General features: G+C 53.1%; 9 protein-coding genes across 9 annotated transcripts; 5 read left to right on the forward strand and 4 right to left on the reverse strand.

The window, feature by feature from the left end:
• Window positions 1–414: 414 nt before the first annotated feature.
• MSRB5 (Peptide methionine sulfoxide reductase B5) lies at window positions 415–1,082 on the forward strand (the record flags this gene model as incomplete). The annotated part of the gene is made up of 2 exons (XM_049400555.1): window positions 415–673; window positions 727–1,082. The coding sequence occupies 2 exons, from the start codon at window positions 415–417 to the stop codon at window positions 1,080–1,082; spliced, it is 615 nt and encodes a 204-aa protein (XP_049253503.1).
• Window positions 1,083–3,706: 2,624 nt separating this feature from the next.
• On the reverse strand, window positions 3,707–5,548 carry J4E88_006934 (uncharacterized protein; the record flags this gene model as incomplete). The annotated part of the gene is made up of 6 exons (XM_049400556.1): window positions 3,707–4,138; window positions 4,189–4,919; window positions 4,975–4,985; window positions 5,113–5,226; window positions 5,276–5,346; window positions 5,399–5,548. 6 exons carry the CDS (start codon window positions 5,546–5,548, stop codon window positions 3,707–3,709), a joined length of 1,509 nt encoding a protein of 502 aa, XP_049253504.1.
• Window positions 5,549–8,908: 3,360 nt separating this feature from the next.
• J4E88_006935 (uncharacterized protein) lies at window positions 8,909–10,761 on the forward strand (the record flags this gene model as incomplete). Its single annotated transcript, XM_049400557.1, has 2 exons — window positions 8,909–9,587; window positions 9,638–10,761. 2 exons carry the CDS (start codon window positions 8,909–8,911, stop codon window positions 10,759–10,761), a joined length of 1,803 nt encoding a protein of 600 aa, XP_049253505.1.
• Window positions 10,762–11,041: 280 nt separating this feature from the next.
• J4E88_006936 (uncharacterized protein) lies at window positions 11,042–12,283 on the reverse strand (the record flags this gene model as incomplete). Its single annotated transcript, XM_049400558.1, has 1 exon — window positions 11,042–12,283. One exon carries the CDS (start codon window positions 12,281–12,283, stop codon window positions 11,042–11,044), a length of 1,242 nt encoding a protein of 413 aa, XP_049253506.1.
• Window positions 12,284–13,057: 774 nt separating this feature from the next.
• Window positions 13,058–15,481, reverse strand: J4E88_006937 (uncharacterized protein; the record flags this gene model as incomplete). Its single annotated transcript, XM_049400559.1, has 1 exon — window positions 13,058–15,481. The coding sequence occupies one exon, from the start codon at window positions 15,479–15,481 to the stop codon at window positions 13,058–13,060; it is 2,424 nt and encodes an 807-aa protein (XP_049253507.1).
• A 1,634-nt stretch (window positions 15,482–17,115) lies between these two features.
• Window positions 17,116–18,908, forward strand: J4E88_006938 (uncharacterized protein; the record flags this gene model as incomplete). The annotated part of the gene is made up of 2 exons (XM_049400560.1): window positions 17,116–17,137; window positions 17,206–18,908. The coding sequence occupies 2 exons, from the start codon at window positions 17,116–17,118 to the stop codon at window positions 18,906–18,908; spliced, it is 1,725 nt and encodes a 574-aa protein (XP_049253508.1).
• Window positions 18,909–19,771: 863 nt separating this feature from the next.
• J4E88_006939 (uncharacterized protein) lies at window positions 19,772–20,628 on the forward strand (the record flags this gene model as incomplete). Its single annotated transcript, XM_049400561.1, has 3 exons — window positions 19,772–19,934; window positions 20,046–20,341; window positions 20,407–20,628. 3 exons carry the CDS (start codon window positions 19,772–19,774, stop codon window positions 20,626–20,628), a joined length of 681 nt encoding a protein of 226 aa, XP_049253509.1.
• A 914-nt stretch (window positions 20,629–21,542) lies between these two features.
• Window positions 21,543–22,397, forward strand: J4E88_006940 (uncharacterized protein; the record flags this gene model as incomplete). Its single annotated transcript, XM_049400562.1, has 1 exon — window positions 21,543–22,397. The coding sequence occupies one exon, from the start codon at window positions 21,543–21,545 to the stop codon at window positions 22,395–22,397; it is 855 nt and encodes a 284-aa protein (XP_049253510.1).
• A 684-nt stretch (window positions 22,398–23,081) lies between these two features.
• On the reverse strand, window positions 23,082–25,040 carry J4E88_006941 (uncharacterized protein; the record flags this gene model as incomplete). Its single annotated transcript, XM_049400563.1, has 3 exons — window positions 23,082–24,037; window positions 24,437–24,812; window positions 24,990–25,040. The coding sequence occupies 3 exons, from the start codon at window positions 25,038–25,040 to the stop codon at window positions 23,082–23,084; spliced, it is 1,383 nt and encodes a 460-aa protein (XP_049253511.1).
• Window positions 25,041–25,351: the final 311 nt, after the last annotated feature.

Below are 25,351 nucleotides of genomic sequence, written 5' to 3' on the forward strand. Positions count from 1 at the left end.
GCCTTGGCCCACATCTGCAGTCAGCATCGTATCATCGATGCATCCTGCCACCTGCCAGTGCCGAACACCCGAATGCGAAAGGAACATATGCGATGATAGGCCGTGATGGACGCGCCGAGAACCCCGAGTCGCGGCAACAAGTCGACCCAGTATGATCTCAGGCTTCACAAGGTACTAGATCTGACATCAGCCACGAGAAGACACTCTACCTAGGCAGGTATGAAGTCGCGATAATCAGGATATCGGAAGGAATATGGTGTTGATGGTGCGCGACATTGATGACGCCATGCACTCGATTTGTCAAAGCTTCGGTGGCGGAAGCTCTCCGCCACCCCTCCGCATCATCTCCAATCCGCCGAAGAACAATTACTCCACTAGAACAACATCCACCACCTTCCTGTAAAACGAATCCATATGCGCTTCCCTTCCTTCCCAACATTCCTCCGCGCCTTCCACACGGTCACCAACACAACAAGCGCTTTCATCCGATCGAGTCCCGCTAGCACGCTTGGTCGCACTATCTACAACACGCCACAGCGCGCTGTCATATACCGTTCGATGCCAAATATCCCCTTCTTGGGCGCCCTTTTCGGAACTTCTAGCAGCATGGCGGACAACACAAACTACCCGGTTCAGAAGCCCGAGGGCGAGTGGCAAGCACAGCTATCGCCTGGTACGATACCACCCGTCCCAACCATCAGCGCATAGCCACTAACACCACGATAGAGCAATTCCGCATCCTCCGCAAGAAAGGCACTGAAATGCCCGGCTCCAGCAAACTCGACAAGCACTACCCCGACGCCGGCGTCTACAAGTGCACCGGTTGCGAAGCGCCCCTCTACAAGGCAAACCACAAATTCGACTCTGGCTGCGGGTGGCCTGCGTTCTGGGACGCTGTTCCTGGCGCGGTGGGACAGAAGCCTGACCCTGGTCTTGGCATGATGAGGACGGAGATTGTCTGCAACAACTGCGGGGGTCACTTGGGACATATCTTCAAGGGCGAGAGGTTTGGTAACCCCAAGGATGAGAGACACTGTGTCAACGGCGTGTCGATTAACTTTAGTCCTGATGATAAGAACTGAACTTCTTGGTCATGGGTAGGATGAGTTGAGGGGTGTACATACGGGGATGTAGTACTAAGTGTATTAGTGACGATAAAATGAGAGACGACGTTGATCAGCGGCTCTGATAATCTCGCGCATGACGTGCAGTGGTTGCTGGCATGGCGTTCCTCATCTTATGGCCGACTGGATTCAGCCACTTGGTTCCTCACATCACCTCAAACAACTTTATGACGCTGCAGATTGCTTGAACTGATACATACGACCATAGGATCATGAGAATTAGGCTTCCCGTCCGCTCAGCCATATACAAGCATGATACCGGCGGATTAGTAGTTAGGTGGGTGACCACTAGCGAATCCCCGCTGTTGTATGTTTTTGCTCTTTTTTGCCTCAGATCTGAAATGGGGACTCTCGAACCCATGCCTCTCTTTCTGCCCTTTTCCTCTTTTTTTGCTCTTTTGGGCTGACCCAGCTGGACAAGCAAGCCGATGCATCCACCTCATACAAGGAAAAGATTGAACAGGTCTAGAGCCTACATCAACGCTAAGTTATCTATCTTGTAGGGTTTTAAGTTGATGTAGGCTGCAGGCCTGTTTAGTTTTTTTTTGGTTGGCGTGCGTCCGTGGATTCATCACACGGCTCGTCACGCGACGCTGATAGCAAACATTAGTTGTTCCTATATCTATCAACTTCCTTACGCATCCAGTCTACAACAGACACTCCAAGGTAAGATGACATCTAAAAGCGAAGACTGCCATAGGACCGATGAAGTCGACGGTTGCGCCATATGCATGAAGAAATGGACTACCGCATGTACTGGATGCGGCAATATCGGCTACTGCTCCGATAAATGTCGACAAGAAGACGCGCCGCAGCATAATACCATCTGCAGCACTTTCAAGGACTTTCAAAACCGGCCAAGCGAAAAACACTTTCGAGCCCTATATTTCCCTGCCGATGAGCCCAAACCACGATTCATCTGGCTTCTCATGGACGGAGAGAGTCTCACCTGGAAACCCAATCCTGACGATCTAGCGCAGTATGTTCCAGGATCACCTTCGTCAGCGGACTCGTTCATAACAGATCACCGTGTGGTGCAGGATGACCGCGGCCAGGGTGATCGCGGCGAGAACCGGGACCTTACAAAGGGTTTGTGCATCGAGTATGATCCAGTGTCCCAGGGTCAGTCGCGCAGCCACAAGGGTCCGGCTTCCATGGAGCAGTCAGCCAATATGTGCTTTGCCAGAATGATTGGGCCAGATGTTGGCGGTCTTCGCCGTGGTGGTCAGGTTGGACGTGTCCATGGGTGGAATCCTGAATTCGGACAAGAGTCAGGGGACGTGGATTGTACTTCGTTGGGTCCGTTACTGGCATGGGTCGCGGAGGTTACTCTGTATTAGACATGTAGGAGAATGCTACGGATCTGACTGCGAGGATTGTGTTCGTTCAGGACATAATGGGGCCCATGGATATGTATACTAATAGAATAATGACTGGCATTCAGACCCAACGATAGATCGATATACTCTAGTAGCTTTGAAGCCAGCGAACCTGTCAGCAATCTTCACTATAATCATGCATGCAATTCACTGGTTTCCCTGCCTATAGCATATTAGTTCACAGTGCATGCCTAGATCATTGATCAGATACACTACCCTCTCACGTACCTCGACAACTCCACCTAGGTTGCCTTGACCAACTACCACGACGCAACTGCACACACAAACCATCAACACCTGCACCGTTGCAACCCGCAATCATGTCCCGCTACCGACTCAGCAACGTCTTCAATGACCAATACACCTACACCTACACCACACTCCCAAACCCAGACCCCGAAGCCGAATGCTTCATCTGCAAAACACCCTACTCCCCACACGACCCCTCAGGCTGCCAAGCAATCCGACTCCATCCCTGCGGCCACATCATCGGCCACTCATGCTTCACCGAATGGATCAACCGCGCACCCCAATCGTGCCCATACTGGTCCCACCATCTCCCTCCCACGCTGAAAGCCTCAGCCTCAGACGCTAGTCTTGAAGTCAAGTTCCTCCGTTGGTTGGTGCATACCACATGGATAACTCACATAGACCACCACCACGACTTCCACCTTGAGATTCTCACCCCCCTCAAATGGCGCAGGCGCGCACTGTGTGCCGTGGAAGCGCTAGCTAAGGGCGCCCTCACAGACGAGGACGTTTACGTGCTAACCAAGGCTTCTTTCTTCACGTTCATGGACCCGGTGTCTCGGCGTGATATATACGCAAGCATCCGTGTTTTCGTGGTAGGCCTTGGGGTAGAGCTCATGGGTCGTGCGATACGACTTTACTTCTCGATTGGATCCGACAACGTGCTCTTGGATTTAGTAGGTAGGTTGGTGTGGTTGACCATTCTTATAATTTGGGTTTCGATACTGGTATACGCGTGCGCTTATTCTGGGGTTACGTGGTGGGTGTTGAAGTTGGGTGTGCGGCGGCGTGGCGCCACTGAGCGAAGGAAACCTTTTGGCATGCAGGAGTTGTTTTGGAGTGGTTTTCGATTAGGAAAGAAGTCTAGATAAACAGAAGGTATATATGTACAAAGATATAGGTATGAAGGTTACGGGGCTACGTAGATCAATATCCCGAGAATTTTGGAAGCGTTCATTGACGCTTGACGTACTCGACAGGTCCATCGTACTTGTCCTTCCCGATTACGTAGTAGTAACCCATGGCAAAGACGACAAGTACCGCGAACATGACTATGGACCAGTTCATATCTGCCAAAGACGGGTTTGGGACCTCGGGGAAGCAAATCAACACGATAGCCAGAGAGAGGTATGTAATAGCAATGATGTTGATGTAAAGGCCCGCCTTGCCAAGGTCGAATTTGGACGGAAGGAGTGGTTCTCCGAGGACTCGCTTCCTGATCATGCAGCCGATGACGATGATGTTGGCAGTGAAGATACCAAGACCTCCGAGAGCGATGACGATGTTGAAGGCGATGGCCGAGCCGATGTTGATCAAACTCAGGAGCGCGGTTCCTACGAGGGTTGCGATGACGGAATTGACGGGGATGTCCCAGCCTGGTGGTACCTAGGATCGTGATTAGCGAAAGGATCAGGAAGCGGGAAGGATGAACGTACGTAAGCGAACCAGTTGGAGAATGGGAGACCTTGATCACGGGCGAAGGACCAGAGTTGACGGGATGAAGCTGTCACCTGGTTGACCGAGCTGAACATGAGCAATGAGCAGATGAGTACCACCAGGATGTTGGTGGCCACAATAGATCCCGTCGCATTCAACAAGATCTGGATCCATGGCTGGCCAAGCGGGGTGGCGAGAAGCGTGTCGAGGTCGTTGCCGAGAGTGGAGAAGACAGTGACGGTCATGATGAAAGCCAATGAGTAGTTCACAACAGCCGTGGAGACCATGGCTCGAGGACTGACCCACGCAGCATCCTTGACCTCCTCAGCGAGATGGACGGCCAAGTCAGGGTCTCCAAGAGTAAGGATGGGACCAAGAATACCGACGAGAGTCGCGAGACCTGTATTACCCCAGCCACTGGGGTCTTCGAAATGGGTCCATGTGGTTGTGACATCCGAGCGCTCGCCCATAACCCAGAGTACGACGACGAAGGCGAAGAATCCGAACACATGGAGGACGAGTCCGAAGCCTTCCAACAGGGGAAGTTTCCTGACGAGAACAGTGTTGCACAGGATCGAGAACGTGGTGATGGCGATGGACAGAAGGGTACTATGCCAGCCTTGGATAACATAGGACGGCTTGTTCAGCACGATCAGAGCTGTGAACTGATCGGCGACCGCAAAGGCCGTACCAGCCATACCTGTTTGCCATGCGATGACACACAGCCATCCTGAATGGTTCGGTCAGTACTGCATACATGCTGCGTTCAACCAGAGGTAGCATACCGGTGATGTAGCTGAGTATCTTTTGATATTTCCTTGGAGCCAATTCTGATATCCAATGATATTGCCCACCAGCTGTTGGAGCCCTACGTTTGTGTTAGTGAGACGCATTGATGTCTTATCAGTTTCACAATCACTTACATGGACACCATCTCTGCCAATGAAAGCGTGACGAAGAACATGCCGAAGCAGACAACGACAAGTAACCAGATACCACCGGCAGCTCCTCCATTGTAGAGTGAGATTCCGATACCACTACAGAAACGTCAGCAGTCTTCTTCGTCTTCGAGGAACAGTAACATACATCAATGCGTATTCCCATGTACTGCCAAGGAGTACAGCAAAGCCGAAGATGGTCAAGAACTTGAATTGCCGCTGATCTCTTGTCAGTATATCGGAACCTCTCCGGCGGGCGTTTTCAACATACCCTCAACTCCTGCAGCTTGCCCATGCGGTCCATATCGCTCTCATCACTTTGCGTGCCATGCTTTTCACCCACGGCAGTCTGGTTTGCCAGCTCGATGCTGTTGGGAGAGTCGATCGCCTCCGAAGGACCCTTCATCATGCTGTCGTTCATCGTCGCGATGCGTGCATGCCACAAGTAGATGGAGGAGTGTAGTCGGTAACCAGTAATCAGAAGAAAAGAAATTCGACAGGGTGGTTCCGATGTCTGCTGCGGGACGGACTATCCCATTCGAGAGGGTGGCGCTGGGTGGAGCAAACGTGCTCAGCTGTCTCGTTCGCTTGGCGATACTGCAGGGTATCTGGTACGTAATGTTGGGAATCAAAGGATCTGAGGATCAGATTGGAGACCGGGGGCCTGGCGCATGCTACGAGCTTGTTCGCGTGTTCGCAGGTTTTCATGTGGCAGTGGGACTCTCTGGACGCACTGGACAGGTTCAGTATGCTCCGCAGCACGTATTGTAGGATCTAGATGCCCTTCGCTTATGCGCAGAGAAATGGCAGTCACAGAAGGACCGGCTTGCGCACCGGCTTGCGCCGCAGAACTGCCGTTAGTCTAGGATCCTGACGGGTCGGGAAGCCCTCGCGTGGGATGGCTGCTCGACTGCATTTCTCCTGCGTCGGAGCTTTAACCGGATGAGAACATCGTCTTTGGCGACTGCAAGCATGATGACACAGCGACATGTTGATCTGCAACATCTTCGTGAAACTGCCATGCGTGGAATGCAGCCAGAGATACGATGCGAAGATCGAAGATGGGGACGGTGGAGTGGTACATGTGAAATGAAAGATTGTTCTGAATGATGGTGTGGGGTGAGTGGCGCCGACGGGACGGCTGGTGGGCTTCTGGAGACTTCAGGCCTTTAGCGCAGGGAAAAGCTTGAGTCAGCCCGGGCCGCTGGCCGCGCGTGTCAGGACTCGAGGACAGCATTGCGAGCTAACAATCAGACCACGCCGATGCAACTCACAAATACTTCCACGAGTGAAGCGAGCCAAATACATATTAACGTGATCTTGTCTACTGCGCGCTGTAAATCTCTGACGCGAGAAGCACCGAGAGTCTTACGACAGACTCGCCCTCTCCCGTACAGCCCCAAATACCCGGTGGGAGCGGGCTGCGGGAATTCCGACCTCTTCGTTTTATGTATGTACAGTAGGGCCGTACTGCATACTTGTTGCTCTCTATATACAGGCACGGCACGGTTCGGTCAGGGCTCGGCCGGTTGCGCACGAGGAAAGATCGATCGGGATTGGATGCTGGGTATCATCATCTCGGCATCCCAGCCCTTGGCGACCAATGCAGGCAAAGTCCCGGAGGCGAGCGGCTATCAGGAGCCAAGGTAGCGACCCAGTATTCGGGATCACTCTTGCGCCTCACGTTCGCGAGTGTGATGGAGGGACATGAGTGACACGGTAAGATCTGTTCTTTGAGGCCCGACATGTTTCCAACAACCAACGGTGTCCAGAACCTTATTACTGCATGTCGTGCGCAACATAGCAGTCGTTTATAACGCCTTTTTGCCAGTCGGTTTGGCCTCACGCGACAGATGGCGTACTCATCCAGTTCCTCGCTCCTGGCCAGGGCGTCGGACAACCGCTTTGCCCGCATCACAACCACCGATCGGGGCGCGACGCTTTGGGTCGTCACGCTTCTTTCCATGATTTATGCGATCCTGGTACTCGCAGTTCGTCTCGGGTTCACGAAATGGAGAGCGCATACCTGGGACGACTTTGTCGTCGTAGTTGCACATGTACGCGTCGCGAACCCCCCCGCTTTTACTGCCTTTATCAGTATGACCCGAAGCTGACGTCAACACAGCTTTTGGCGTTCAGCATGTGGGCCTTCCTGTTTTCAGCGCTGAAGAGTGGTCTCGGAAAGTCGTATAGCATCTTAGAAGATGCAGAGATATCTAAAACACAAGAGGTCAGCCAAAGGTCTCTTTTCTACCTCCGTTTCATCCAATACGATGATATACGCTGACACTTTGGATATTATCAGCTTTATTATACGAGTTGCATCCTGCTGTACATTGCACTCGCTTTTTCGAAAGTCTCTATCCTCATGCTCATCCGGTCTGTATTCGCGCGGAACGTCAAAGTCTCCATACTAGCGATTGGCACCGGCGTGGTCGTAGTGGTGTTGGGCCTGATCGGAGCCATTGCAACCACGACCGAGTGTTCAGTCGATACCGTCATACCGAAGCCTGGGGACGAGTATTGCGTCGATTTAGTAAGTCTAACCTCCGTCTGCTTCGAAAGGCAGTAGCAGCTCGCATGAGTGGTGCCTCATATCTGGTGCCGTCCCTGTCAATGTTCTCTTGTCAGATCCACACATGTTTCTGCATAAACACTGACTTGTCAGATTCCCTGGCTCAAAGCAATTACTGTCGGTGACATGATCACCGAGGTAACCATCATGGCCTTGCCGATAATAGGCTTCCACTCGTCTCTCATGTCGATCAAAAGTAAATTCATCGTTGTGATGGCCTTTTTTACGAGGATACCGTACGTATGAACCCCGGATCGAGCTGGCAACGACACTTACACCTTTTAGAAACGTTGTCTTTGCTCTTATGCACTTCCTTGCATATGCCAAATTCGTAGAGAGCCGTGAATCAGCCATTCGCATCGTCCCGACCGTCGCCTGGCAAAGCGTTCTTCTTTCTTTCAACCTCATATCCGCAACAACTCCACTCCTCAAAGGGTTCACCCAAGGATTCATGACACAAGGAGTATCCCTAGGATACTTACGTGAGGGAACAACAGGCGGAGGTAGTGGGATGTCAGGCGGCAGTTATGAACTCAAGTCCCTGACGAAGAGTACTCGATCGAAGTCGAAATTCTCGTCGCTGAAGCTGACGCCGTCGGATGCATATGCCACCACAACAGTCGAGGGGAACTCCGAAGAGGATACTCTCCCACCCTCAAGACTAGACCGCTTAAGGGGTCAGGAGAGCTCCAGAAAATCGACCCTCCCACCCTCAAGGATGGACTGCATGAGAGGTCAGCGAGCGGAGCGTGCATCTATTGCTAGTCAAGAGTCGCAAAAGATCATGATCAAACAAGAATGGCAGATTTCGGCGGCGTAGACCGTAGAAGCATCTTTTCTGAGCATGTGGTGTTGTGTGCCATGGGCTTGTACCATAGCGTCCATTCCAGTTTATATGCAGGTGCCGAATTCGTTCTTTCCTCGCGCGACAAGGATTTTGCGATGCGCTTACCTAAGCCGCCGGGATTACCCCGCCAAGTGGCGACGCAACATTAAACTCCGACATCTCCAGGCAGGCGACCACCCACACCACCCATTATCTCTTCACCAATCAGATGGCACCACTAATCTTTGGGACGGCACATTTCTGGTTCCGGGCGCTAACAACGGTCCTGAGATAGCGATAATGGCGTACCCATTCTTCGTCGTTCCCAAAATATCTTCTTCGCTACAGAGCGACTCGTCATCTGCACCTCTTCCATTCTCATGAGACTCGACCGCGGAAGATACGATGTCACATCTTTGCCATCAAGCGTTCTCGCGAATGCAATAGCATCTGACGATGGATATGAGCTCAAGAAAAAGAAAATATGGTCGCGTGACCTGCATGTCGACACCCAGGCGAACACCACATCTTCTGATCTCGACGAAGTCGAACAAGACAAGCCTACGAGCCAACCAGTATCATGGAGCGAATTACCACGCAAAGACCAGCTCTTCGTCCTGATGCTTGCTCGTCTTTCCGAACCTTTGACTCAGACCTCGCTGGGCGCATATCTCTACTACCAGCTCCAATCCTTCGATCCATCACTCCCAGAGTCGACCATCTCGTACCAAGCTGGCATAATCGGCGCAGCATTCCCAGCGACTCAGTTCATGACCGCCATGCTATGGGGACGCTTCTCGGATGCAGAGTACGGTGGCCGAAAGAGAACGATATATCTTGGGCTGCTTGGCACAATGCTTAGCATCATTGGCTTTGGCTTCTCACGCAGTTTCGCCATGGCAGTAGCCTTTAGATGTCTTGGTGGTATACTGAACGGTAATGTTGGTGTGATCAGGACTATGATCAGTGAGATCATCAAGGAAAAGAAGTACCAGAGTAGAGCCTTCCTGATCTTACCTATGATCTTCAACGTCGGTGTCTTGGTCGGGCCTATAATGGGTGAGTATCATTGAGCGGTCTACATAAGAGAACGTACTGACAGCAAGCAGGTGGTGTACTCGCAGACCCCTTTGCCAGCTACCCTTCTCTATTTGGGCCCAACTCCACTTTCGGTGGCAAAGACGGCGTACAGTGGATGAAGCGATACCCTTACGCCCTACCCAATCTCACGAGCGCCGTGTTCCTATGCTTGTCATCTTTCGCTGTTCTCTTCTTCCTTGAAGAGACAGGTGAACTTTGCAAACACCGGCCCGACCCAGGTCTCCGCGTTGGCCGATGGATACGTCGAACGATCTTTCGACAGAACATCGCATCTGAAGATGGGTACAACGTTGTACCGGAGGATGACTTTGAGCTACAACCCACACCAACATCGGTGCATGCACCATCATCTGCTAGTCTTGACAAGCCGAGGATTTTCGTCAGACAGCAGCTACCCTTCCGTCGTATCTGGACTCGCAACTTAGTCACAACACTCTGCGCGCACGGCGTTCTTGCTATGCACGTAGGTACCTTCAACGGTCTCTGGACTATCCATCTTTCCACGCCTCGCTTCGACCGTAGTCACCCATATCCCCCGGGTTTCACGCCTCACGGCCTGTTCTTTACCGGCGGTCTAGCCATGCCTCCAGCGCGTATCGGTATCGCACTTGCCATCATCGGTGTCATCGGCATACCCTTGCAACTCTTCGTTTACCCACGAGTTGCGCATCGTCTAGGTACCGTTGGTTGTTACCGCATCTTCCTCGCTCTCTTTCCAGTGATGTACACTACAGCTCCGTTCTTGAGTCTGGTTCCCAGCTGGACGTCCCCACCCGACGGTGTCAGCGGTCCGTGGATATGGATCGCTATTACATGTGCTTTGTTCATACAAGTCCTCGCTCGCACTTTCGCTCTGCCATGTACGGCTATACTTATCAACAACGTCAGTCCGCATCCATCGGTCTTGGGTACCGTTCATGGTATTGGCCAGTCGGTGTCCAGTCTTACTCGGACCGTGGGGCCAATACTCTTCTCCTGGGTATTCGGCAGGGGGCTGAATATGGGAATGATCGGACTGGCCTGGTGGTGTATGGCTGCTGTAGCTATAGCTGGATGGGTGCTTGCACAGGGCGTAAAAGAAGGGAATGGACATGAACTACTGCTTGAGGGGGAGAAGGAAGAGTATGACTAGAGGCATAGACGTGAAGACATCTAGATGTATCATTTCTGGTGCAAGATTCGATTACCACCTGGCAGCTACTATCTCGTCAAGCTTCCTGTTCTTCATGCTTATCACTACTCATCATGCCTACGTTGCTTTCCACAAGCTGTCACTTGCAACGCATGGCCGCCTCGTATCCCCCTCGGTCCCTTGTTGACAGCGTCTCTAGTGCAAATCATACTCTTGTATACATCTCAGTTCACTATCGCTAATCTCCAAGAGACCTCCCCCACCATCATAGTCCTTAACATCAAGCTACCGCCCCCTCCCCAAACCCCCCATTAACCCCCTCCTCATCAGCAAACAACCCAAACACCTTCTCAATCCTCTCCTTCGTATCCCTCGCAACCCCCTCTACCTCACCCCCAAAAACCTCCATAAAAACATTCAACTTCCCCCTCCAATCCGCCACATCATCGCTCTCAAAGTCAATGTCGGGATTAAACCACTTTGCCTCCGCCGCATCGATGACCCATTTTAGCGACCTATTAAGATAGACGAGGTGGGAGCCGCGTATTTCCTTGTTGGATTGCAGATGGGTTTGGAGAGAGATCATTTCGGAGGCGAAGAAGGTTTTGAAATGGGGGTTGCTAAAAGCGGAGACGAGCGTGGATGAGGAGGTGATTTTTGAGGCGGAGAAAGAGCCCATGCCTAGTTCGACGTCGGGTTTGGATGCGGATTTGGGGGGTAGAGAGGGGGTCTTTGAGCGCGGTTTGGCTGCCGCCTTCTCGGTTGGTAGGGGTTTGGATGGTAAGTAGGCTAAGCCCGGCAATAGGGGTGTGTTGACCTTGGCGGTGGGGGCCGTGGTCACGGGCTGTGGCGGCTGCAAGGGTGGTGGTGCGGGTATAGGTGCTGTGAGAACTGGAGGCGTGGCGGCGACATGGCTTGTGGAAACGTCCGGCGCATCTGCCATGTCGATCTCTGGAGAGGACATTCCGCTGTTATCCGCGGTTGAGGTGCCTGTGATGGCGGTGAAGGACGCCGCGCTGGGCTGTGACGCCATCGAACTGGCGAGGGTGCGAGCACTGAAGGTCGACGCGGTGCTCCAAGACACAGCCGAACTTCCAGAGGTATTGCTACTTGAAGACGACGAAGGTGACGACGCGGGAGATGTAGGTGGACTACCAAAGACACCACCGGTCGCATAGAACGCGGCCAGTTGGTCCATAGTATCGTATTCACACTCCATCTCGTCTCCCTCCGTACTCCTCAACTTCTCTTGTTGCTGCTCCACAAAGCCGTGTGCTATGGACCGCCATGTGGACTTGTGTCGCGTGAAGCGAGAGTCGAATGGCTTGTGCTTCGAGCTTGAGCTGGTAAGGGAAGGGGGTTGGATGTCTATTCGGCGAAGTTTCTGGTCGCGCTTCTTCTTCGTGCGTACTGCTGGATGTGGCTTGCGGTTGAGATGGATATGCGCACGGGTGACGTGTGTCTTGGAGACGCGGGAGTTGAGGGTGCGGGAGATGGCGTTGGGGATGTGCTTGGGGGCCATGGCGGCGGTAGGTGGTGATGATGCAAACATCTTGCTCGTGGATAGAACACGAGAGATAGTAGGGTGTTGTTATGGGTCTTCGCAAGAGATTTGGTATAGATAGGACGTGGCTTGCGGGTAGGCGATAGCAAGTCTGTCCAGCTGGGTCTATCGTGAGATAGGAATGCGACGGTGACCGCGTATTGCCAGTGTGGGTCCCTAGCTCCCTCAATGCTGCGTGATCAGCAGCAGCGAAGGATTGTCAAAGTCGAAGTGAATGGAGGTGAAAGGGGAGCAAAAGCTCATGGACGAGCTGGCCGATATCACGAGCACACGCCTAGTCGCTGCATCGGAAATCGATAAGGTGCTACGCATTGTAAAGAACGGTCACTATGTCTTTGAATGGACACAGGACATGTTGGGAAGAAGCGGCGCAGCGAGGGCGTTGAGGAGGTGATCGTTGGAAAGACGACTTTGCGATCTGTATACTACATCCATCTATCACCCAAGAAACGTTTGTAAATTCTTGTACATTTATACTACGGAAAGACTAGCTATCTACCTCCGGACTTCCATCAATCCAAATGACAAAGACCCACCAGTGAGCCCTTGTTCCAAACACCATCCCACACTATTCAAGGGAAAAACCGAACACTCTAGAGCCTACATCAAGATGAAAGCTTGCGAAGTTGGTGGCCTAACAGCTACATATGCTCCTGGGCGTTCAGCTTTTCCCTTGTATGGGGTGATCCTCATACCACCGCACTGTACCCACCTCAACACTACAAATAAGTTCTATTCGCCACGTCCAAACCTCTTCTTCGGATCGTAACGCTCGATCTCTCCGCGAGCAGTCCGACTCGGTCTCGGCTTCGCTTTCGGCTTACTTACCTTGTCATCTTCCACCTTCTTTTCTGGCTTCTTTGGCTCTACTTCTAATCTACTGCCACGCTTGTTTGTGGCAGCTGACCGTTCATGTGCTCGACTGTCCACCTCACCAGTAGAACGCGCTGCAAACATCTTTTCTCGGCGTCGTGCCTCAACTTCTCGTGCCAGTGCATATCTGTCGACCGGCGCAGCTGGCTCCGCTGGTGGTTCCACTACTGTCGCACGTTTGCTGCTACTCCTGTCTTGTGAGTCTCCGTGATGGCGGCGGCGGCGTTGCCTGTCCTTCTCCTCTTCTCGGCGACGAGACTCTTCCTCTTGAGCTCGCTTCTTCTCTTCAATCTCCGATCTCCGTTCGTTTTTGGCTTCACGTGCTCGCTGCATCTCGGCTTCTTCCTGCTGACGACGCTTCGCCACCTTTTCGTCGGTGATCTGCTTCGCCCGCTGTATCTCGACTTCTTCTTGTTGACGATGCTTCTCTCGCTTTTCGTCGGTAATCTGCTTCGCTCGCTCCATTCGCCTGTCGTCTTCCTTCTCACGTGCAAGGACTGTCTCGTCCAAGTCACTTGAGCGTTGTGCTTGGTTCTCCGTTCCTTTCTGCTCTGTCGCGTCAATCTTGGCAAGACCATGTGTTGGGCCTGTCTGGCGCGGCTGCGACTCTGTCATGTGGAGTCGACGCCCTTCTTGGTATGGGCTTTCAGACGGTTGTCTGGTGCTGCTTCTTGACCTATAACGATCATCATTATGTTTAGAAGCGGGAGATCGGCTTCGCCGTCTGGGCTCCCGATCTCGTCGTGAATTGCGTGAGTGGCGATCATCCTCGGAGTGATGTTGGCCTTCGCGTGGCCGATTTGGAGGGATCGACCGAGCACGGTGTCGTTTCGCCTCCCCAGGAGCTTCATTGCATTGTGCGGATTTAACACTGGCAGTCAACGCGTCATTGCGCGCGACACTGCCATCTTGTACAAAACGGTCTGTCTTAGTATCCGTTCTGATAGGGGAAGAATCGGTATGAGTGGCTGACGACTTGAAGCGCTTGGGCGGTCTGGTAATTACTTCAGGCTCGCATTGGTCGGCAGACTTTCTCTTCTTGCTTATGTTAGAAGGCGATCGAGATGAAGTGTCGGAGTTCACAGTATTCGACGTCGTGGCGTCGTAAACAATGTACTCGTCCGCAAATCTCTCGCCGCCAAACACCATGACGGTCCTCTCATTGCTTTCAATGACGGCCGTCCTCTGTTTTTGACCCTCTATGGGGTCCTCCTCGCTTACTTCCGAGCTCTTTCTCTTCTGTCGCATTTGTTCCTGTCCACTGTCCCCGTCCACATCTTGCTTTTTGGCTTCTTTTGGGACGAGTTGAACGTAGCCGTAATCTTCAATAGACGGTGGGTCGGACTTCTCACTCGGTATGCAGGTTTCGACAGTACGAATGCGCTGGGGTGTGCTTCCATTGGCATTGGCGTCGTGTTGTTTGAGTGAGGGCGGCGTTGGTGGCGGCGTAAGACTTGAAGCTGCGCTGAAGGTGTGCTCTCTTGATTTTGCGTCGACACCAGCCTCTGTCTCTGGCGTTCCACGATTTGAGAGTTGCGTGGGATGGGCGATGGTAGGACGCGGCTCGACCTCTTCACCGTAGATGTTGGGTAAGGAAAGGCCTTCAACATTCGCGTTGGTCGCGTTGCCTTGGTGATCAAACTGAACACTGGTGTCGAGCTGCTCTGAGTGTACGATGTAGTCGTCTCTTGTTTCCGACCAGACCTTGTATCCTGCCGACAGAGCTGCGTCGCGCTGTTTGTTAACTAACAGCGATGCCTTGACCTTTGCTTTTAGAAGATCCTTCTTGCATTGCGCTACATCCTTGGTCTGGAACGATGAGGTGACATAGTTTGCACGCCTATTGGAAACGTCTGGAGCGGGGAATGGCGCGCTCTGAACGACGTCGTGCGCTGATGGTCCCGGCTTGTAGCGACCAAGTGCTGCAGATCCAATTTTGCTGACGAGCTCCTGGTGTGTAGGCTCGCGATCGTAAATCTTGCGGAAACCATCGGCATTGCTTGGTGGAAGTGTTTGTATACCAGCACTGCGGTACAGGACGTGTCCTTGAGTAGTCACCTCGGCTGTCGATGGGACCGCCTTATGTCCTGACGACCCAGACTTGCCGTGTTTAATCGATGATGTAGCAGCACTAGAAAGCCTGCTTCCTGGTAGAGTTGCTGCGCTGGTAAACGTATCGTGGGGAGTTGTCTCGGCTGCGACGGCGCCGATATCAGAAGTGGTGTTGACATGTTTCAGAACCTGCTGCAGGCGTGCGTCGGCGGCGGGTGCTCGTTCAGTCATGACTGGTGATGTGGATACCGCGGACACGTGAGGATAGTTGGTCTGCGGACGTTGACAAGTGATGTCGCAATATGTGGTAATGCAAGTCGGTGGAAGGTGCAAACGTAGGATCAGGGTCCAGCTGGACAATAGCAGCTAGCGCGGAACCAAGTCGAAAATTGCGTGCGTCAAACACCTCGTGAATCCGACGTCTCAATAAAAGTGAATACATGTTTCCTGAATAAGAATGTGTCTGAACCCTTACCCCATCCATTGTTGCATTGTTTCGATGACATTATGTGAATAATTCCTCGTCCAAATTGGCGTCCAGATCCGCGAAAAGAGATCAAGATGTGTACTTTTCCGCGCAGTGTCCTAGCTCCTATCGTAGCATATTTGCGATTATGGGTACGAGATTATGCTCAAGTAGTCGCTCCAGTACGGTGCATTGGTGGTGAATGGCTGAGCGGTCAATAGATCGCTCTTTCGATATCAACGTCCTCATCACAAAGCCACCCCGTGAGCTTTGTAGCGCTGAATTTGCCAGTGTGTGCCTCTTGCGAGACCTCTCCGACGTTCAGGTCTTACGAATGAATTATGCATGGCGTGGGTCATACCAGCCAGGGAACGATCTGGTATGTGTACTCTGTGTTGAACAGACGCGGTGGCGAGGGGCAAATGAAACCGATGAGGGTTAGAGGAGGTTCTGGGGTTATGAAGCCCTTGTGCTCCATTGCTTTGTTTTCCTTCCTTCGTCTTTGTTCCCGCCCTCGTGCTTGAGAGACACACTGTGGTAGGGTGAGTACGTGTTCCTGTTCTAGCACTCACGTAAAATTCTCCTGATTAGTGATGGTAAGATAGATAGCCGTTACCGTCAAGCTGTCAATGGTCGGAGGAAAGCACCTCTGCGTTGGTAAGCGGAGTCTGAGTTTTGATAATTTGTGCATCCTGTGAAAGGTTGGAGCTTCCATTGGGCCGAGGGTCGTTTCCCCATCTCTGCGGGGTGGATATCGATCTCAATGTAGCATGACTTGCGAGATGCACGTATGCTGCTTGGCCAAAAGACGCGTAGGCGTGTCGTAATTCCAGGACAATCGAAGATGCCAAGTACGTGAACCGTTGACAAGCCTCGATCGCAAGGCGACTAGCAAGCGACGTTAGCTATAGCGCTGAGCTTGGAGATGTCGATGAGCTGCGGTCATCACTCGGTCGGCTGTGCTGCGGGCCGTGGTGAAACGCCGCTGGGGTGCATTGCGCAAGCATCGTCAACATGCAACAAGCCTACTTGGCGTCATAGATCAGAGGGTCGACTCTTGGGAACGTCCAATGGCAGGTGGGATGGCGAAGGGTACGATATACGAATGAACAAGTGAAAATGAGAGCAGCACGTGGATGCGCGAAGAACGGTTCGCGCGAGGCTGACTTGACCAAGAATAGCGGATAAGCGGGGCAGATCAGCGTCATTGGGCAGCGGCTCCCGGCGCAGTTGCAGGGATGTGCGTACAGCCTCATGGGAGACGCGTATCCGGTCGACCAGCCATAACATGTCCACGCCGCCGCCGCACATCCACTAACCTGCCAGCTCATCGTTCGTTCCAGGCACCTGGTCGCATCACAAACCACACGCAGTATCCAGACGGGTATAACATGACGCAATGTTAGACGAGAACCTCCCCAGTACGTGTTCCCAGCTTTCCGGGCCAATCGCCATGTCAATAGCGGTAGTGGTACTAACCACTCTCTAGCCTTCTTTCTCAAGGCCTCGACCGACAAGCTCAAGCACCACGAATCCTTCTACTTCACCCAGAACGGCTCTGAGCCCGAGGCGCAATATGCCCTGCACCACGTCGACCCAGCCTCCCACGAGGCGAAGAACACATACGCCGTAGCCTTGTTCGACTCGCGCAACCCCGAGGTCCTATACGGCGAAGTGCTTGCGAAGCCGGGATGGTCGCACCCAACATTGTCCCAGGAGGAGATTCGCAGGAATGGCGGAGTGCCGCCCCCGCCCCAGCCCATCTACCCCACCGAATTCGCTATCCAACTCTACAACCCCGACTCGCGCGTTGTCGTTAAGCACTCGACAGCGAAGTGGAGCAGCACCGTCAGCTGGGAGTTCAGCATACCCCAGGTCACCTTCAGGACCCCGAGCAACTCTACGCTCGATCGTAGCCTTGCGGACCCCGGCAGCGATGCGAACACGCCCAAAGTCAACTTTGCCTGGCGAAAGGAGGGCAGGCTGGGCAAGGATATGACATGCTACATGACAGGCAAATCGACCGACCCCACCGGCAAGAAGGTCAAGAAGAGCAAGGAACCGGATATCGCCGTTGCCCTGTTCTCTGGCCTGAAAGAGCTCACAATCATGGAGTCCAACCTCTACCGCGTCGAGATCGAGGACTACAAGGGGCTGGAGGTAGCTTTGCTCATCGGGGCCGCTGTAATACGCGATCTGTTTTTCAGCGATCTGAATGACCAGTTCCACATCAACGCCAACATTCGAAAGAACAGCGCGGGTGTGCGCGCAAGGAAAGGCTCATCGCCGCTCGAAGGCCCGAACATCACGGCACCAGTCATGACACCACAGCCTCCTCCACCGCCAGCCTACACCCCGTCGTCGTCGCAATACCCACCCGAGAAGGTTGCCCTTCAGCCTGCCGGCGGTGCTGGCGCGAACGCACAAGTACCTCCACCTTCATATACCAGCAACAACAATGCCGCCAAGCGCTCTTCGCTTCCACCGCTAGCCACGAATCAGACCCGTCCCAGCCAGCCTCCACAACCCGTTCAGCCTCAGCGACCTGTTCAACAGCAGCGCCCGCCTCAACCGCAGCGCCCAACACAACAACGGCAGCCGGGGCCAAGGTTAGATCCACGAGCACAATGGGAGCTTGATGCTGAGACGGCGCGCTTGAAGGCACAAGTGGAGGCCGAGGCACGCGAGCAGAAGCGCCAAGAAGAAGCAAACCGAAAAGCTCGGCGCAGGCAGGAGGAGGAACAAGAACGCAAGACGCTGCAGTTCCTCGAGCAGGAGCGAAAGCAGAAGGAACGCGAAGAGAAGGAGCGACGCCGGAAACAAGCCGAGATCGACAAGGAGACAGAACGCTTGAAGAAGCAGTTCGGAGACCAGTCCAACCTCCTCCAGCGCCCGTCCCCACAGCCTCAGCGACACTCCTCGCCCCTCGTACAGGGCGGATGGCAAAATCAACGACCCAGTCCCGCACCCCGCCCTGCACCCGTTCCCGCACAACCCCCGCGCATGCAGCAACCGCAAGGTGTATACCTGCAAGCACCTGTACAACATCGGCCCGCTGCTAGTCAGAGCAGCTTCTTCAGCAATGGACTACCCAAGCCGGTTGCCAAGGCTAAGAAAAGTTTCTGGGGGTTGAGAACACAGAGTGAGAGCAATGCCGAGAAGATCAAGAAGAAGAAAAGTAGCATGTTTTGATGAATGGTTCTTTGGCGCTTGGGTCAGGGCATTGGGTATGGCATTGGGTATGGAGTTTTTGAGTAGTGAGTCTTTATGATACCAGACCTTGCAATACAGTCATGTTCATATTCAAGCTTCTTGTTTTCTGTGCGTGTTCGTGTTGATCTACAGTACCTAGATGCCATGCATTATCTCAAGCCATGCCTGATTGGTGTTAGCGTTCGCGCGACTTCTACAATCAGCTTCAGAACCACCTCACGAAAGGTCCGACACCAGCTTCCAGCCTCTTCGATCTCGCATTCATTGTATTCACCCCAAAGCTCAGCCCTGAGAGGCGTGCCATCATCTCATCTCCGCTTCCATTCAGCTCGACTTGGTCGCGAAGCCGTCCAACCCCGCCAAGACATAAACTTGCTCACTTGAGCACATTATCCTGGGGTCCGTATGCAGGGTCGCAGCTATAGCTCGCGCCACAACATGTTCGCTACAATCATGAGTGGATGCGTGCACACCGGTTCCAGACTCCTTGACCAAGATTATCACGTTTGATTGGGTCTTACATCTTTCCCAATGCCGTGGTCGCGGTTAGGCGAGGAAAGGCTTCTTCGTGCTTGCTTGGCAGCGGAACAGAGGTAGATGGATTCCGCTAGCACGACAGGCATGTGGGTAGAATTGGATGCGGAGAATCTGCAGAGGAACTTGGACTGGAAGTTGGAGTGGGTATAAAGGGTCTGGCAGCTGCATGTCAGATGCTGTGTGCTGGTAGAGTGAACGGATCTCTTTTCGCATTCTACATCTTTCGGCTTTCGCATCTCCTCGTCCCTACCTACTCCTACGACTGAACCTACTTGCAGCATCACCTTCTTGTTGTTACAGCGACCATGTTGTCAACCACCCTCCTCATAGTCGCCGCCCTCGCCGCGGGCGCAAACGCCCACTTCCGTCTCCTCGCACCCACATGGCGCGGTAGCTCCTTTGAGGAACCAGCGAGCCAATGGATCTACCCCTGCGCCAACGTGAACGAAACAACCGACATGGCGAACCGTACGCGTCCCATTTCTCTTTCTTCTCCCCAACATCCTGCCTACCCATCTCAAACCCCTCCCATACCTTCTCACCCCCCAAACCCCCTTCAACCAACTAACCCACCCCCAGGAACTCTCTGGCCCCCCACCGGCGGCTCCACCATAATCAACGGATCCCACACCTCAGCCCTCACCTCCGTGAACCTAGCCCTCGGCAGCAACGCCACAAACTTCAACATCACCCTCCTGGAAATGTTCAACCAAACCGGCGCCGGCGTGTTCTGCATGAAGGAAACCGGGAAAGCGAATCTGGAAGAAGGGTTCAAGGCGGCGGGGTATAGTGGGCTGGATGATGAGCGGATTAATGGGTTGATGGCGACGGTCCAAGTTATTCAGTTGGGGCATAGTGGGAGTGCTTTGTATAATGTGAGTGAGGATCTTCTTTCTAGTGGTCTGGGGTAGGAGGGGATGTGGTGCTAACAGTGACATAGTGCGCGGATATCATGTTCAACGCTACGGCGGAGTTGCTGTCGGATGATCAGTGCCAGAATGGGACGGATGTTAGTGGTGTGGCGATTGCGAATGTGGGTTCTGCGACGGAAGAAGGTGGCGATGCGGCGGCGTCGCCTGCGCCGACTGGTGCGGCGGGTAGGCTTAGTCCTGTTGTTGGAAGCGGGATGGTCGCGGCGGTATTGGCTTGGGCGTTGTTGTAGGAGGTTGGAAGTTATGCGGATCAGCGGAGCATTGATGATACCTCCGACCGTGTTCGCAACGGGTACTACACTCTTGTTGTTGAAGTGAATCCGACAGGTTCTTCTTCATGAGCTTCCGTCCCCGTTGCCTTCTTCTTCCTCATCCTGCCCCACCTCTTCACCGTCCTCATCCGGTAGCTCATATTCTTGCGGCACTTCATCCTTTTCCGGTGTCTCAGGTTGCTCCTCCTCCGAGCTAGATTCACCTTCTGTCATACCCGGATTACCGTCACGTGTCGATCTTTCGCATTGTGTACAGGACTCAGCGTTCTCTTCATTGGGCCAGCGGCAGATTTCACATGTCCATTGGGGCATCTTGGTTAGGGTGCTGGGGTGGGATGAAGGGAAAGTATGTAAGATGCCCTGCGTGAATGTGAGAATGCACGTGTGTGGGTAGCTTGATGAGGTGGTCCATGCAAGGCAGCTGTTGACTTTGCTTATACAATGCTCATTGTCCAGCCTGCGTGAATGCATTGTCATTGTCACTGCGGTACAAAGCGCTTGACGGTAAGTGCGCATTCCAAAGAATGGATCAGCCTGGACGCGAATTTGGCCCTTGAGAAATGCACGCTCGTAATATCTGAGTTTGTCTTTATGACTTCAGAAAGATGGTTCCGTCTGGATGTTTGGAATGGGAGTGAACGTTATCGAACCTGGTCCCAGTAGCAACCCGGAGAAGTGAAACTAAATCACTTGACATCTGTGAATGTGTCAGTTGCTCTCATCACATACTCCCATCAACCTCCATCTCTTCTTCTTGAACATAAAGCAGCGTTTACAACTCTGCACCCTCTGCCACGAAGCAGTACAACTCACCACTGAGCCTGAACATCTATCTTTTCAACACGCATCATCATCATTTCGAGCACGTGACAATGTCAGAATCTGATTCTCAAGTCATAAGTCGCATGAACGCATACGTAGTGCCGTCATACATACCAAAAGACGCACCAAGAGGCCCAGCTGCCATGCGAGTGTCTCGTCCAACTCAAGACGAAGCCCATGATGAAATCAACGACTGGTTAGAGTCGGGGCTACAGTCGTATACAGAAGAGGGCCAGCGCATTCGTGATGCTTCGAACGGCGTCCATCTACCAAAGCGTTCGACCGCGCTGACGAGCACGGCGGAGGTTGTTGGTAGACGTGAAGAGCCCGAATCAGCTTCGCCGCCTCCTGCCTACCCTGAAGAACCTCCCGTGCCGCTCAATGGAGACAACGCGATCGTTTCCGCCCGCTCACATGAGTCCAGGCAGTTTGGTGGGATCGTCCGTCACATCGCCGTCAGCGGTGACTACAACAACATCCACTTGAACACCGGTACTGGGCAGCAGAATATCGCGCATTACGACTATCGCAGATATCGAGATGAAGAGACTGCTCAGGAATATCACGATGCTGGGAACGGCGGTGGCGGCGACGAAGGCTACGATGGTGCGAACGAGGGCCGCAACGACCACGAAAATGGTCAGGAATACAGCCCAGAATATCGTTCGCCAGTAGGCGGCCGAGACGATCGAGATGGCTGGGGTGACGATCGCTACGATGAAGGGTACAACGGTCGTGATGATCGCCAATATGATGATTACGATGAGAGGTACGAGCGTCGTGGCCGTCGCAACACGCCTGCACGTGACAGCCGGGCTGGTGCGCGCTACGATGATGACGACGGATATGGGAGTCACGGAAGTGACTATAGCTATGGTGATGAGAGTGAGTACAGTGACTGGTAGGTCGAGGGTAGTGTGCGCATCTCGCTTATAGAGATCGTAGTGTTGGTCGACGGCGGAAGAGCTGTCCGCCTGCACGATGTGCGTAAAGGCTTTGGAGGTGCGAGATCAGACTGGTCCATAGTGAGGTAATTGGAGCTGTAATTACTGTAATGCAACGCAGATCCACAACAACATGTTGATATCTTTCCAAGGTTGCCTCTTCCACGTGATGTAGGTTGAGGAGGAAGAAGATCGGGAAGGCACGGTCGTGCGACGATGCCGAAGCAAAGGCCACCCGCTTACGTAATGTGTCGTCAAGCGTCATCCATGCGCGAGGCATCCTCGCCTGCCTTACCTCTTTCCATCTACAGTCATCGCAGCTTCATCTCCAAACGCCACGTCTACGATGCGCGATACCTACACGGATGCTGCCTCATCATGCCGTGCACTCTGATCGTCGACGAGCTCGGCTCGCGGCCCCGTGGATCCTCATTCGCAGCTTTTCAGCCCCTACGATAGCCTGAGACTATCTGCATTGTTCATCCCAGCCTCTCAGCATTATTGCTTGCAGTCCAGCATGCTACTATCTATACACATGGCACGCCCCGTGATCGTTGCTCTACTGCGACGGTCTGAGAACGAATGAACCACTCGTCTCCACCCACCTACCTGCATGAAGTCTAAATCTTCAGCGATGCTGGCACTTCAGTCTGGTGCGGTCCGCCTTTCAGGCCTTCTCCGTTTATTACTGGAAGGCGATCCTTCGGAGCTACTTTTCCTCTTCTCTCCAGACATTGCTTCACCTGCACTCGAAGTATCGGCCGCCTTCCTAGGATCGACAACTGATTTGGACGTTTTCGGCCGTGCTTTGAAGAAATAAGCAATCGACTTCTTGCCTCCGCGTGGCGAAACTCTGACAGGGAAATTGGGCTTGACTGTGTCTTTGTTATCGTTCGCATCTGGTACCTTTTCTGGTGGTCGCGAAAACTTGATACCATGCGAGGGCTTCCAAAGATTGACTTCTGGGCCATCGTCTTCTCTGGCTCTCGAACTTGGGTTGGGCCCCGAGCCTGACTTCAGCTCCTTGTCGGCATTCACACCAGTGTCAATTCCTTGAACTACGGAGGATGCAGTCCTTGCGTCTGAACGCTGCCCCTGTAAGCGCTCACGTGTTGCGCGCGTTCGTTTACCAGCGTCACCTTTCAAAACGGCGCCTTTCGACAGACCTCGGGATACATCAGTGTCTACAGAACTTTCCGTACGACCAGGCGAACTGGCCGAGCTCAATCGATCCGAACTGTCTTCGACAATAACCTGCTGCGGTAATGGATCCGCAGTAGTCAACGTGCGCCAAGCTCTTATACGGCTGTCGAGCTTGTGTTGATCGTCTCCGGTGGCCCTGCGGTTCACAGCATCTTTCTCCATGACGATACCGGTATCACAGCTCTGCAGATCGATAGACTCAACGAAGTCAATGCAATTCTTGGGAATTCCGAGTTTGCGAGCTTCCTCATGAGCAGCTAGGTAGTCGGTTCTAGCGGCCTGCAAGCTTTTCTTGTCAAGTATCACGTCGCTGAGAAATGCTTTGTTGAACTCCTGCCTGATGCTGTTGGAGGACCTCGAACTATTTGAGTTTTGTACGGCCTTGCGGTACCTGGCTCCTTCTCGATCGTAATTATGGCAATAGTTCTCGCATCGATCCCGGGCCCGGATAAGATCTTTATGACGACGTGAAAGTCTCGCTAGAGCACTGAGAACTGCACTATACGGATCAACAAGTTTCCTCTTGTCAAAGGGTGTCTTTGTCTCTGCTCGATGAGCACTACGCCGGTTATTGCTCCGTTCTGGCCTCTCTTCCCCAACCTCCCGTCGGCTTATTCGGCCTGCCATCTCCTCCCGATTATCTTGGTTCTGACGAGATGAGCTTTGGGTTCTTTGCCTCGGTAGTGCTCGGGCTATCTTTCGTAGAGGCATATGTGCATCTGCCCACACTTGCTTCAACAACTTCTCTACGTCCTGCCAGCGAGCTTTTAATCCAAAATCGTTACTGCTCCACTGACCCTCTATTAGCCTCATCGTTTCTTCGGCGATGTTCCGAGCCTCGATTGCGCGTCGACGATGTGATTCCAAATCTTTGTACTCAGCCTGGTCCTCATCTTCAACTTGTCCTTCCCTTCTCAAATTGGCAAGGCGCCTTTCGATTCCAGCCACAGCCTCGGTGTGATCGACTTCTAATATCTTGGCTCGCTCATGTCGTTCCTGCCCTGCCAAGTAGGTCTTACGACATATCTCGGCGAATTGAAGCGCGCGTTCTAGTGACGTTGCAAGTTCAGGTGACAGTCGGATAGCCAATTTCGATTCTCCCCTCTCTTTGATCGCTATAATAGCAGCGGGTCTACTGGAAATGAGTCTCTCTGGGTCGTAATCACCCTTTAGCTGCCAGGGGCTTGCCTCAGCTTGAAGTGGTGAGGCGTTGTCACCACTTTGGGGTCTTCCAGCAGCGCTTGATGGTGGTTCGCCACCTCTGGCTTTCGAACTCACACTCGTGTTGCTATCGCCTCCATATCTGAGATCTTCTCTCCGTGGGGTTGAAGCAGATGAGTTGCGACGTACCCACGATTCGTCACTATTGTAATAGTGATTGGTTATGTTATAGACGTTCATTCTGCGTCTGGAAATGTATATATCGCCCTTTTCTCTCCTTCCGGCGGGATGGAAGTCGGCGGTTGAGTTTTCCTTTCGGCCATGCCGCGATCTGGTCCTAGCCATGGCTAACGTAATGTGTGTGTCCAATGATTGAGTGGCTGGGGCGATCTTTTGAGACACCCGAAGGCTTATGACGAGGGGAAGGTGTCAAGATGACAGTGGAGTGAGGCTTGCTAACATATCTACAGACAACACTGGACTTGTCGAACGAACAAAGGGCCGTTTCTTTGTTGAATTCTCCAAGACCGTCCACACAGCCGGGACCACTA

The sequence above is a fragment of the Alternaria novae-zelandiae genome, assembly GCF_023758075.1.
Source record: "Alternaria novae-zelandiae strain BMP 2774 chromosome Unknown scaffold_14, whole genome shotgun sequence".
NCBI classification, from domain to species: Eukaryota; Fungi; Ascomycota; class Dothideomycetes; order Pleosporales; family Pleosporaceae; genus Alternaria; species Alternaria novae-zelandiae.